Source organism: Macrobrachium rosenbergii, chromosome 5 (assembly GCF_040412425.1).
Source record: "Macrobrachium rosenbergii isolate ZJJX-2024 chromosome 5, ASM4041242v1, whole genome shotgun sequence".
Taxonomy (NCBI): Eukaryota; Metazoa; Arthropoda; class Malacostraca; order Decapoda; family Palaemonidae; genus Macrobrachium; species Macrobrachium rosenbergii.
Window position 1 is genome coordinate 17,266,188 of NC_089745.1, and position 14,148 is coordinate 17,280,335.

Below are 14,148 nucleotides of genomic sequence, written 5' to 3' on the forward strand. Positions count from 1 at the left end.
CGGTCTTTTCCCATTCAGTTTGAAGCTTCATGGTTGAAATTCAAAAATAAGTTAGATTCTCCCCAGTTTTTATCATAAAGCGAGACGGTATTCATCGACGTATCGAAGCCATTTCACGTTTTGAAGTTTCATGAACTGTAAAATGAGATTCTGTCACAAAATGTTTCATTCGTAGATTCTCTCTTTGAGGTGAGATGCATCTGACCTTCTTCAGCCGAATTCTTCCCCCTCACTTCCTTGGCTGTGACCCACTCCAGTCGACTAGCCAATAGGTATCTAATCCACTGCGACGTACTGTACATGGGACATTTTCAGTGCAAACTTATCTGTAAAATCCGTGAACAGATTGTAACTGAATGATGTGATGGAATGAGAGGAACTGCAAATTAAAAGTTGAAAACTGACTAAATATTGAGAATTATTTGGATATAAAATCACGATAGACTTTGAGGGTGACGAGCCTGGGTACAAATTTCAACCCAGGTCTGGTAGGTTGATCGGCGACTGATGGCCGAACTTATCGGAAAGTTTGATAAAAGAATTGTCATAAATATATGAGCAATCTCCCTTCTTAAGGGTAAATAAATGACTGGGATAACTATCCTTTAATTACAGGCGATGACACAGATAAAAACACGCTTAATGAAGGACATTTTAGCTCTTTTTTTTTTAATCATGTTGGGCTACAGCTGTAGAAGCGTGTCAGTATTCATCATACATTTACGTCACAGGTTGGGACAAATTCTTACTATACAGTATAGGCTTAGCTATTCAGAAATTTTGAGTAAAAGCTATGGTTTATCTCGGTTCTTGGTCTTAACCTTTATAGATAAATTTCAGTAGTCTAAATTACTCTCGTATCTTTATTATTCCGGTACAACCAGCCACCTTTTATTTTTTCCTTTTTTTTTATTGGATGAATTACCTGTTCTTTCGAGCATAGCTCAGAAATTCCCCGATGGACTGCAAAGAAGAATGGAGGTCTGTAAAATTCATACGATTCTTCTCATTCGTCTTCTCCTCTGTCCTATAATTTCTCTGTACATATCCACGAACGTTGTTGAGATTAACGAATGATTCCCCCGGCGAAATCACAGAGGTAAATGTTGCGCTCGTTTGGTTCTGGAGGCGCGTTCATTTGACACTAAAGTCATGGAAAATGACAACACAAGTACTTTCAACACTGTTTTGCACGAAACACTCATATTCCGCTGAAAGAACGGGATGCTCTTTTGTTCTAATACGTTTTTTAATTATTCGCCGATCCATAACTAAACAGAATTCATACTTAGTATTGTTAAATGCTGTGAATAAGTAAACCAGCGGATTTCAGACATTTAAGTAGACTAATTTCGAGATATGAAAATTGTCTCAAGGTGTCTCTCACGTGGAGACAATGGAGTTTTGCAACATACTGCCTCAAAAGCAGACTTTCCGCTGAATATAGACAGATCAGACCAGCCCGTTCGATTTTCGTCAAGTCACGATAATTCTCACGACGAATTCAGTGGACTGTACAAGATTCACCGTAACGGTAGCAATCACTGGGTTATCAAAATACTCTTTAAGAGCAATAAAGCAATAACTACTTTTCTTATGAAAAAAGAAATAGTTTCGTTATTTGATAAATAATTACTTGCCGGATAGTGAACGCGTACACTCACACACACAAACACACACACACACACATACACACACATATATATATATATATATATATATATATATATATATATATATATATATATATATATATATATATATATATATATATATATATATATATATATAGTTATAGAATTTGAAAGTATTTGTAAGACGAGAAGGTTGAATGTAAATTTGAGCAGGAGTCAAGAGTTATGAGGCTAAATCAAAACCATGAATACAGGACAAGGAATCTTAATGTGATTAACATAAGAACAGAACAGATTGTTTTACACTGATATTTGAGAGTAGCCAAAATATAATGGATGATGGTAGGATGAGAGAAGAGGTGAGACACAGAGTAGGAAAAGCAAGGAAGCCAGCTGGGTGTGTGCAAAAGATTTGCGAGTGAGTTAGAGTGTCTATGGAAGCCAAGGTTAGAAAATATAAGGGAATGAATGATTGAGCAAAATTAGTTATCAAATAAAGTGTGGCCAAGGGTATATAATCTGGAAGCTGTAGGAGAATGTGGGAGGGGGGAAGCCTACAAAGTGATGGATTAGATGGCGAAGAAGATGGGAAGGAAAGGCCATAACATGTGAGCCTTGGGAGGGAAAGGCCATAACATATAAGCACAAGAGGGCGTACACGGTAAAGATGATGTGTCTTTTCTACGTCGTGTAAAGTGACTAATGTTGCGAAATGTTTCTGCATAGATAATTCAGTCACGATAAGGTAATTGTAGTGGCAGTGACCATTGCCTTGTCTTTTCTTGTACTGTCCCTCTCCTCTTAACTTTCTGGCTTTCAGCAAGGTAGGGGAATCGGGTGAGGTTGCCCTTCTCTAACCTGGCAGCAACCCACCAAAGTCGACCAGCCACCAGATACATAATTCACTGATAGGGTCAGAGGGGATGCAATGGATTTATTAGAAAAAGGTCTCAGTTTGTCCCCCTCCACCCCAACACTCCCACCACCACATGGGAAGACTTTGCTATCCCCTCCCTGCAACCACTGTAGCTAGATAACTACCAAGTACATATATCATTATTTTGGTCCACTGATGCATAATGGGACTTGAATGTGGGACTCCTCTTGATGAGGTGATTATGCTACCATTATACAACGACACTGATATATATATATATATATATATATATATATATATATATATATATATATATATATATATATATACATATATATATATTATTGTGTGTGTGTCTATGCATGTATATATCTTAAAAGAATATGTGTACATATATATGTCCGTATATAATGTGATGGCCACAATACCTCGTAACTCTTGTATTTCCTAGTATTTTTGAGAGCCTTGAAATACAATCATATTTCATCAATAACTTCGAGAATAGCCTTCCTATTTGCTATCTAGTCTATTCTCTCCGTTTAACTCCTCCAAGTGCTTTTTTAGTCCTCTGGTCCAGTGGTTCAATGCTACAGAATGGTCGGACGCTCAGCGTCCTACCTGATAACTGCAAAAAGACAACCAGCAAATTTGCACCTAAGAACCTCTCTACATTAGACGGAAACTTGTTCATGATCTTACTACTGCCGTCATGGTTACTTGTTGACCTCTTTACTTCACGTCCCCGACCATCGTCAAAACTGGAAGTGTATGCGTCTGCACCCGATAAAAACCGGAAGGCACGCCCGTTCATATTCATATTCATATTCATGTTCATATTCTCGTTGGTATTGGTGTTCGTGTTGGTGTTAATGTTGTTGACGATGTTGGCGTTCAGGATGTTGGCCAGGAGATTCCCCAATGTTGTGCTGCTCAGCAGAGTGACGAAAAGCGAAAACCCGTAGACTAAGAATGTCAGGAGGTTGAAGATTCCCATCTTGGATCCTGGAAGACAAAGGTACTCTCGTTATGTTCGAAGACTGGAAGTGGCTGAAGGGAAACACTACCTGTTATTTCTGGGGTGTTTTACGACACAGAACTCTCATTGAAATGAGTCATCAGTGTTATTATTATTATTGTAAGACGATTAGAAAAGACTCTATACAAATTAACTGCTGTAGAAACAGCTAGCATTTTCAAAGCTACTGCCCTCAGTGAAGGTTTCCTCCCTTGTTTATTATTATTATTATTATTATTATTATTATTATTATTATTATTATTCAGATTATTATTATAAACCCTTATTTTTATTATTATTCAACAAACCCCTGTTTTTATGGAACAAGCCTACAGGGGCCATTGACTTGAAATTCAAGCTTCTAAACAATAAGGTGTTCATTTGGAAGAAGTTACAGAAGATAAAAGGAAATACAGAAAGCACAGATCATTTAATAAATAATTAAGTAAACAGATAAAAACATAAATGAATAATTAAAATACAAGGTGAATTGTTGTAGAGTAGTTATGCATTGCATCTTCGCTTGAACTTTAGAGGTTCCAGTTGCACATTTTCAGGGAGACTGTTCCATAGTCCAGCGGTGTGAGGAATAGAAGACTTCTGGAACTGAGAAGTTCGACAGTGTGCTACATTTACTGCACACTGGTCGCTCTCGGCAGGAAAAGAGAGAGAGAGAGAGAGAGAGAGAGAGAGAGAGAGAGAGAGAGAGAGAGAGAGAGAGAGAGAGAGAGCATTACAACATGCATTCTTGCAATGTGAAATCTTTGTAGCCTTAAATTTTTTTTTAACTGGTTGCAAAATTAGTAACACTAAAAAAAGCAAGGATTTAAAATGTCTATAGTACACCTACGGATCCCTGCTCTGCATAGTTTTTAGAGCTTATAGACTTCTGAGTCCTAAAGTGGGAACTAGGTTATATTCTATGATTTATTACAACTCTCAGGTTATACTGTTTTAGTTAACTTGTGCACTAGCTACACACTCAATAACTTTCATGCAACAGATATAACACTACTATTATTACGAGTACTTTAAAGGTACAGTAAGTTACTTAAAACCAAAGTACTCTTAAATGAAAGACGCCTAAAAACATGATTAGCGCCATCAGACTTCTTTACCCTCAACATCCAAAATACTGAACACTGTCGCTACTCTGCCAAACTTGACCAAAAGTGTTGGAGCATTTTTTGCCATTAACAAACTGAAGAAACCTATTTAAGAGAGCAGGGACTACTTACCACAGCCATACTGAGAGTGACTGCCATAATTAAAGTAACTGCCATGGGGAGAATGGCTTCTGCCCCTACCCACTGCCCGTCAAAGTGTTCTGGGGTACAGTTGGAAGGTGACCTTCCGCGAAATTCTCTCGTTTCTGAAAAGTTATATTTCCAGTTACAACCTCTAGAATTATTCCATGAAGGAAAAGAAAAGCTTTAGATTTTATTTTATTTCTGTCAATAGAATGTCAATGTCATTAATTTCGTAGTTAACTTTTTTTGTTCGGTTTTCATTATATAAGCAAATACGAACAATTGTGAGATGAGCATTAACTACAATCGACTAAGTACCAGTTACATTTTCGCTCTTTGGGTACATACCCAGGGTATCTCGTTTTGAGCACTCATACTAGCTATTAAATAAACTACAAGAATATATATATATATATATATATATATATATATATATATATATATATATATATATATATATATATATATATATTTATATATATATGTGTATATATAAATTATATATATGTATATATTATATATATATATATATATATATATATATATATATATATTTTATATATAAATATATATATATATATATATGTATGTATATATATATATATATATATATATATATATATATATATATATATATATATATATATATAGTAAATTACACTACATACAGTACTCGTGGTCTCAGAGCTACTGTAATCCTTCTGAAACTCGGAGAAGTCATCAGCCAGAATATAAATGTTGGCAGCAGAGGTAAACAGCGAATGAGATTTCAACGCGTCCAGGTAGCTATCTTCATCATCCCAGTCGACTCCACTGAGATTCTTACTTGATCTGGAAAGAGACAGATACCTTATATGAGGAAGCGATAGAATTATGGCTTTCTTGATTCTGATGACACTTGTTTACAGTATTTCAGTTTTTTGTATTTGAATAATTTACTTTCATTATCATCGATTTATTTATTGATTTGTTAAGTCTTTTTCTCATTCTCTCTCTATCTCTCTCTTTCTCACCTTGTCGTTCCCCGTCATTCACTGACCAACTTAAGTTGTAAACCGTTAGAACGCGTCCAGGCTGCAGTAAAGCATGTCATCAAATCTCGTCGGCAACTTGTCGCACACACATCAAAAGCAGGTTAAATACAAGTCAACGACTTTTCGGTAGTCCTAACCAGTACTTCATGTACTCAACATTTGGCAAAGATTCGTTCTCCACTTACAGTTACTGAATTGATTTCTATGTTTGTGATATATATATATATATATATATATATATATATATATATATATATATATATATATATATATATATATATATATATATATATATAATATATGTATAATATATATGTGTGTGCATGTGTGAGTATTTATTTATATACTATATATATATATATATATATATATATATATATATATATATATATATATATATATAGATAGATAGATAGATAGATAGATATTATACATGAGAAAAGCTTCCTACGTGTGCTTGTGACGTTTTACTGATAAAACACAAAACTTAGTATAACTTTACCATTTTATTGCTGTTCCTTTATCAAGAATGGTCTGTTCAGATACTTCGGTGTAGATTGTGTTGTTTCTTTCTTTCAAAATTATTTACAAACACTATAATGTTCAAAATATCAAAATATTTAACTTCTCATCAAAACGAGCTTTCCATGTGGTAGAACCACCTTCAAAAATTAAGTTTATTATTGCTGGATTCAGGTTTTATCTTACCTTAGCGCCCTCATCTGATGAAGGTATCTTCCAAGTGTGCTCAAAGTCTCGGTCAAGTTGGAATGCGCAAATCGATCTGGTTCCTCACTTCCGGGAACATTTCCCATGTCCTCGAATTCCTTTCGGTAACGACTACGCCTCGTCCTTTTATGGCCTTTACCCATTTCGCCTTCTGCCTTGTGGTGACATATATGTATAACCAAAAGCAACAGCGTAAATTGCATGCTTAATTTGTAGAAAATCATGGCGACGCTGGAAGTTGAAGTCGAAAGGAGGAATAATTGCGATTGATTTCTCGATGGCACTATTGCAATGTCACTATTCACACTTGCGTGATATTTGCACTGGGTTGTACCGTTCACCGTAACACACTTCTGTCCGGCAGAACCGATGACTGAGGCGTCGTAAGGCAACGGAACCGACTACCGAGGTCTTGGTCGGTAGTTCCATATGGCGCCGGGGGAGGAGGGCCATCTCTTGGTGATGCACCGTTATCCCCACTCACGGCGACTGTGGCAAAATCATTAATACTCTATAGTGTTTCTATGAATTTGTAACTACGTGTATATATATATATATATATATATATATATATATATATATATATATATATATATATATATATATATATATATATATATATATATATATACATATATATACACACATATATATATGTATAACTGAATCACGAAAATATGGAACGTGATGAATATTTAATATAAAAATAAAGACAAAATCCACGTAAGGCCTTGCAGCACTCCATTGTTTCTATATATATATATATATATATATATATATATATATATATATATATATATATATATATATATATATATATACATATATATACAGTATATATACAGTATATTGTGTGCACAACCTTATGGGATGAAGCTGCTGGCTCCATGATCTTCCTGACTGTGATACATCGAAGTATGCTAACTACTGTGCGCCTAACTGATCGGTTTCTTACCAGTATTCCAAATATCAAATAAACAAAATACTTTAGGGAGAAAAAAACGCTCAAAGAAATCAAAGACAGTGAAAATGGTATACAACGTATATTGGAAATTAAAATAACAAGAAATTTCACAAGTTTTCCAACATGTCCCTTCAATTATCACAAAAAAGCACGATACAGGGTTATGTTTGCGACCCAGAGAATTTAAGGTTTATTAAGTCTGCGAGGAAGAAATCATGCCTCAATCGAGTGCAGCTTCTGTGTCGATGGAGTAAGTCTTCTGAAGAGTTGTTGAATGCAGAAGATGAGGCAAAGGACAGCTGAGTGGAAAGGGTAACAGAAAATTTGAGAATGCTTATGGATGTGACTGTTGAGGATGTAAGAGAGTGTTTAAAAGCTTGAAGACTGAAGAACCCATCAGGGATGAATAATTATACAAATGGGATGTTGCTGCTCCCGAGCGAAAGTGGATCGAGTGGCTGACCAAGGTATGTAAGGATGTTTATATTACATAAAAGTTCCAAAACAGTGGAAGAGAATTATTTTTCCTTTGTATAACAGTAAAGGTGACAGGGTTGACTGTAAGAACAATGTGGCCACAGCATTACATGCCAGGAAAGGTGTATAATAGGACTTTGATTTAGAGATTAAGTCAGACGACGGAGGAATTAATAGGAAGAGGGCACAGTGGGTTTTGAAAAGTAGGAGCGTGTGTCGATCACGTTTGTGTATTAAGAAGCTACATTCCACTGAGGTGCCAAGCTGACTCATTACAGAGTGCAATTCGACTCATGCTCCTTTTTATTGTATAAAACTGTCGAATGATCCTCCTGGCAGTATTACTGGTGCCAACAGTCATCTGTTAAAGAGGAGCTGTGATACTCATAATTACCATATATTCCTCTCTCTAATTATATATTGATCTGAGTTGTTTTTTGCCACTGTCTAAAGTTTTTCTTACTTGTATTCCCAGACTTGTATATTAGGTTTTTTTTATTGATTTACTTTTTTGTTTGTGGGACCTATGAGGCTATTCAGAGCCGAAACGGAAGTTCAGTAAAAAGACTTGAAAGGTGTAACAGGAGGAAAACCTCGCAGTTACACTTTGAATCAATTGTTAGGAGAGGGCGGAAAGTAAGATGGAAGAAAGAGAATATGAACGGAGGTACAGTCAAAGGACTGAAAGAAAACCTTAGGTAATGCCTACAGTGCACCACTTGAGGTGCACTGACGGCACTATCCCCCTACGGGTCTTTTTTTTTTTTTTTTTTCTAAATCTTTGTTGTCTTTTTTTTATATTTGCGCATTGTTATGAGGATGGTTGTTAAACAAGTCATAGGTCTAAAAATGTTCCATACAGATGTTTATTCATGTTGAATAATAATTATATTACTCTACCTAGAATGTTTACCTCATGTTCGATGAAGACCCTTCAAGTCTAACACAAGTCTTCGAAGGTCAGTAAACAAGAATTTTCATAAATACTTTATTTCAATACACGGCTTACTCTTCTTCTCAAGATGTAATACCATTAAATACATAGGGACTAGTTTTATCCCAAAGAAAATTGTGAGCCAACCGTGACAACGAATTTCTGCAAAACATATCATCATCAAGTTTAACCCCAGACAACTCCAACAAAACCGTCATCAGTCCTGACCCCATCTCTCTGCCGATCAAACTCACTTCGTCCGCTGTCGATTTTGATAATGCCCTTGATCCTTTATGGAATCTGAAGGATTGGAGCTTTCTGCTCCTGCTTCTTCTCTTCCTCCTTCTTTTTCCTCGTGCAATTAGGGCCAAAAGTCCCGGGAGAAAATTGTTGCCAAGTGAGTCTGCCATTGACCCAGCCGCCAGTTGCAAAAGCGTCACCAGCAGAGCGAAGGCGTAGACAATGAAGGTTAGAAAGTTGAAGAGACCAAGAGGCGAATGACCTGGAAATGAATAAAGGTTGTTCATTACATCACATATGAATTTATAAATTTTCGTCACACACACCGTTACCTTTTTTATATATTGACAAACCTTAAACTACAAATGTCATTTAATATCAGATTCACTCACCCTCGGAATAAACACCGAAGGGGAATTCATGTGATGAGCAAGCCTTCAGCAGGTGGGCTCGAACACCGAATGGCTAGGGAACGACGACGCTAATTTCAGTGACACTAATTTCACTGATAGTCGTCGTTCCCCAGCCATTCGGTGGTTCCAGTCCACCAGGCAACGGATCGCTAATCACATAAATTCCCCCTCGGTGTTTGTTCAGAGGTTGAGTGAATCTGATATTAAACGAAATTTGCAGCTTAAGGCATGTGAATTAAAATATCGGCGTAAATATGCAAGAATAGGTACCTGGAGTCGGCAATCCCTTTTCTGAAGACTCATTGAAAAACCGGAAGGCTGCGCCCTCTAGAAGTTGGAGCCACATAAACTCGAAGCCCCTTGCACTGTAAATTTGACATTTCTCAAGCCCTTTTTATGTTTTCTTTATTTGCTGCCTCCTTTACCATGGTTGCTTTGTGTCGGTATTCTTATGCATCGCTCATCTCTTTCAAACACAGCCTTTCTGCTTCGTGGTACTTTGCTGACTGTTATTAGTATTTTTGCCTTGTGTTCATATGAGTGTTGCCATGAAGAATGGTAAAGAGACGAAATATATAATAAGAAAGATCCCTCGATTAGTTCCTCATAAAACTGTTGGTAGAATAAAATAGAAAATGACTCAAGATCTGAGAGGAGACTGAATGTCAAACCTTGTATAATCTTTATGCTGGATTACGTCGGAATGAAATTGCTGATACCTTGTAAATATACAAATATGTACTCACGTACGTATGTAATAGTAGTACTATGTATGGATGGTTCCTCTCCTTTTGTTGCTGAAAATACTCTTAGTTCCTCCACCTCTTCACGAAAAATATCATAGAGACCTTCCTGTGCTTATCTGATGAAAAATCCCCTATAAATGTCTCTTTTCCTTTCAGTACAGATAATTTATTTTATTTCCTTGCTTTAAAATTATCCTTTTATTAATAAAAAATAAAAAAATTCCCGTTGAAATAAATTTCCACATACCCTTGACGAAATTAAAAACGCCTTATCTTTTATCATAATGTGGGCATGCGCGCCTGAATAGAAAAAATATGTCAGAAATGGTGCGTGTGGTTATCTGGGAAATTCTTTCATAAATAAAATTCTCTACTGTATCCTTGTTTAAGTAAAGATTTTCTTTGAGTTTGCGTATAACCTATGAAATGACTTTGAGGGCGTCTTTCTTAGTTTTGTAATATTTAATCTACCTTTGAATATATATATATATATATATATATATATATATATATATATATATATATATATATATATATATATATATATATATATATATATATATATATATATATATATATATATATATATATATATATATATAGAGAGAGAGAGAGAGAGAGAGAGAGAGAGAGAGAGAGAGAGAGAGAGAGAGAGAGAGAGAGACTGATAAAAATAGGTACTGCTCTCTACGCATGATCTATTTTAACAGGTTATGAGAGCAATGAAAGTGGCTTTTTGCCAATGAAACCACGATAATTAAAATATTGATTGGGGATGTAAAACATAAATTACATTGCTACGCACGCCGGAATATAATTAAAACTAGAAAATGAACTAAGTGTTAAGTTAACAAGTGTGTATCAATGTTTCCGGTATTCTTCTCGGTGCAAAACTTTTAATTTTTTTTTTATTCATAAAAGTTCCAAAATCGATTACATACAGGTTAAGACTCGAGTTCATCATTGCTGTCTTAGTGAATGCCGCTCCTGATACACTGTCCAATCCTCACCCAACCTAAACTGGGACACCTATGACCTGATTTAGTTTCCACCATTTTGCAACCACTGAATTACCTCCACAGTAGCTGCGTACACTCCTGGATCTTCCTGTCAGGTGGGCGTTTGCAAAGAGCAAGTCACGACTTTTCTTCAGTCCTTTGGCGTCCTCAGATCCCTCGTCCTGTAAGACATCAACGCATGGGACACAGAGAACATCTAGGAATTCGCAAGGAAAATCATACCAGGGGAATGTCAGTGAATACAAGTAAAAGGTTTCCTTATGAAGTCCTACATACAGAAGTCTTGTAAAGAGGGTAACAGTGCTAAGTAAACTTACTGGGGAATTATTTTGGAAGGTCAAGATTAAATTAAAGTGGTTATCATATTCTATTCTCAACATTGCTTCTACGTTTTACCTTCTAGAACATAAAATACCATGCAAGCTACAACACTGTAAAGTTTTTAAAATAATTATGTCTTCAATAGTGTTCCCTAGGATAAAATTCGAGGCTAACCTAACATGCCCCATTCGAATAATTATGAATGTTGTACTGTCCGCTAAAGAAATTTCCATTTACAATATTGTAAACCTTTTTTGTATTTATAGACTTTTGGCTGCAAACCATTACTGTATGTAGAACGTTTTCCTAACATTTTATAATTCAATTGTAACTAGTAACCAAAAAATCTAGTATTTACACCCACATAGAAATAATACCAAAATCAAACATAATGACTTCGATTTAATGCTTATTGCGTTTTGAATGCGGTCCGTTTCTTTCTTGAATTATTATAAAACATGTGCAGCGAAAACGGGTGTCAAAAACCGTCTATCCTACGTATATCTTTTCCTGTTTTGTCTTATATTGTACAGAAAATTTCCTTTGGTTATGTGTATAGATGCGTGGTGTGATTTGAAAAAAATGACACCACGCAATGATGCCAACAATTTCGAATCATACCGTAAGGCTTTTTCTCAGTAGACGAAGCTCTCAGACCCATTCTTCTGTAGCTTTGATTCCAGTTAAAAAGTCTTCTTTTTCATTAGATGCCGTTTTATCATACATATTTCCATACACTATAATTGAATTTACACTGTAATACGATGGTGTCCTTTCCAGTTTTAATTTTTGTGATATCTTACCTGGTCTACCCCTCCCAGGAGATGAAGGTTTGCCCGTGACAAGTATCTCGAAAATTCTGTGAAGGAGCTAAGGTTCTGGACGCTGGCAAAGTCGTATGAATTCCTACAATACAAAAGAGAACATCTGTTTGGTATCTATAGATTTAGTGGGTCAGCGTTTTATCTCAGGTGAAGGGCAATCAAAAGATTCTGTCAGTGTCCATACTTTGAATACCGTTACGTCAAAACGTACCTGAATTTCCTCATGGTCTGTAAGTAAGACGTCATGGTGCCAATGGTTGACTTCAGGTCATTGTGGTTGACCTGGAATGCAGTTCTTCTGAAGTCCCAGAAACTCCTTTCGTCTCGCATTAAAGGTTCAGCCATGGGAACTTTTTTCATGGCCGTGGAGCACATGAACAGTAACAAAAGTGACAGTTTTCCTGCCATTATCGAAAATATCTGTGAAATTCCTCCATTAGAGCAAGATATAATTGCCTATACATTATTTTTTCGAGCCACAACTAAAGGCATTGTGTTGGGACTTTACCTACTGTCTTGCCTTTTGTATATATCAAATATTTTTCGCACACTATGTCAACGGAACAGACGTTTAAGTGAGATTGTCAGTTGGTTCCTTTGATCTAAACACCTTCATCACAGAGAATCGCTGCTATCTCACACTTAGGCAGTCCATAGGCAAGGCAAACCCTGTAACTAAGTAGCAACGGCCTACGTGGCTGTCAGCAACGAACTGATTTCAATTTTGAATATCAAATGCGGCCCAATCAGGGCTTTGTCTTCGGCCGTAGCGTCATGACGTCACGTCACTTGTATTCGAATCGCTGAGTGCTAACAAACTAGTTTAGCCTACACAAAAGAATATCGATCGTGAAGAATCGGTTTAATATTCCTTACTACTAGTAATAAAAATGTAAAGTGGTCACCCAAAAAGCGTCTAGACACGTCATTAGAACTGAAAGTACCACTGATGTGATATGAAACCGTTAATCGCTAAGTCTCATTCACAGTTCTGAGATGTGTGCTACGTATCACAACGACAGCTGAGTAGGTTAGTGGGCCTACATTTGTTGCCAAGTGAGTACCAGTGATACAGATAGAGATATGAATTGAAATGAAGCTGCAAAGGTATAGGAATATGATATATGTTTAACGTGATTTTTGTTCTCGTTTTAAGTAATTCTGCCCATGCTTTTCCACTTTGTGGCTAGCAGGTTTAGTGCTGAACAAGTGTTTATGTGCTCTGGAATCACGAAGAGACAGTTTTCTACTGTAATATACTATACAATTAAAATTAAAGGTACATCATATAAAATGCATCTAACAACAATGGAACCTAAAGCAATCACTAATAATCGAAAAATTAATCACACATGATCCTTAGCAGATGTCGTGTCTTGGCAAGGAAAAAGTTTGAAGTACTGTACCTTCTCCAACGATAGTCTTGATTTCAGTTGTTCTCGATTTACACAGCTACGTTAATCCTTATCACTGGTTTTGTGATTTCAACTATAGTCATCCAAGAACGGCGTATATATCTTGACCCTAAAACTTGCACTCTTAATATGCACAGCATGCAGGCATTCTAAAATTCATGCTCCAATATTTTTGCGATATCCGAATAGCCGCTGCACGTCTTGTGTAAACCTCCTTTGACAAATTTATTACAGATATTTCATTTCGGTTGCATTA

General features: G+C 36.1%; 1 protein-coding gene across 1 annotated transcript; it reads right to left on the reverse strand.

Annotated features, from left to right (window-relative positions):
* Positions 1 to 8,505: 8,505 nt before the first annotated feature.
* LOC136838558 (uncharacterized) lies at positions 8,506 to 14,091 on the reverse strand. The gene is made up of 4 exons (XM_067103690.1): positions 12,689 to 14,091; positions 12,457 to 12,559; positions 11,388 to 11,493; positions 8,506 to 9,416 (listed from the first exon to the last, which is right to left on the reverse strand). The coding sequence occupies exons 1-4, from the start codon at positions 12,883 to 12,885 to the stop codon at positions 8,998 to 9,000; spliced, it is 825 nt and encodes a 274-aa protein (XP_066959791.1). The 5' UTR covers positions 12,886 to 14,091; the 3' UTR covers positions 8,506 to 8,997.
* Positions 14,092 to 14,148: the final 57 nt, after the last annotated feature.

Excerpts from the sequence above, each read along its gene's own strand:
- LOC136838558 (XM_067103690.1), bottom strand. The coding sequence starts at position 12,885 with ATGGCAGGAAAACTGTCACTTTTGTTACTGTTCATGTGCTCCACGGCC. Across the intron at positions 11,494-12,456 it reads TCCTGGGAGGGGTAGACCAG|GACGAGGGATCTGAGGACGC; the intron begins GTAAGATATCAC and ends GATGTCTTACAG. Across the intron at positions 9,417-11,387 it reads TGTACGCAGCTACTGTGGAG|GTCATTCGCCTCTTGGTCTC; the intron begins GTAATTCAGTGG and ends ATTCATTTCCAG.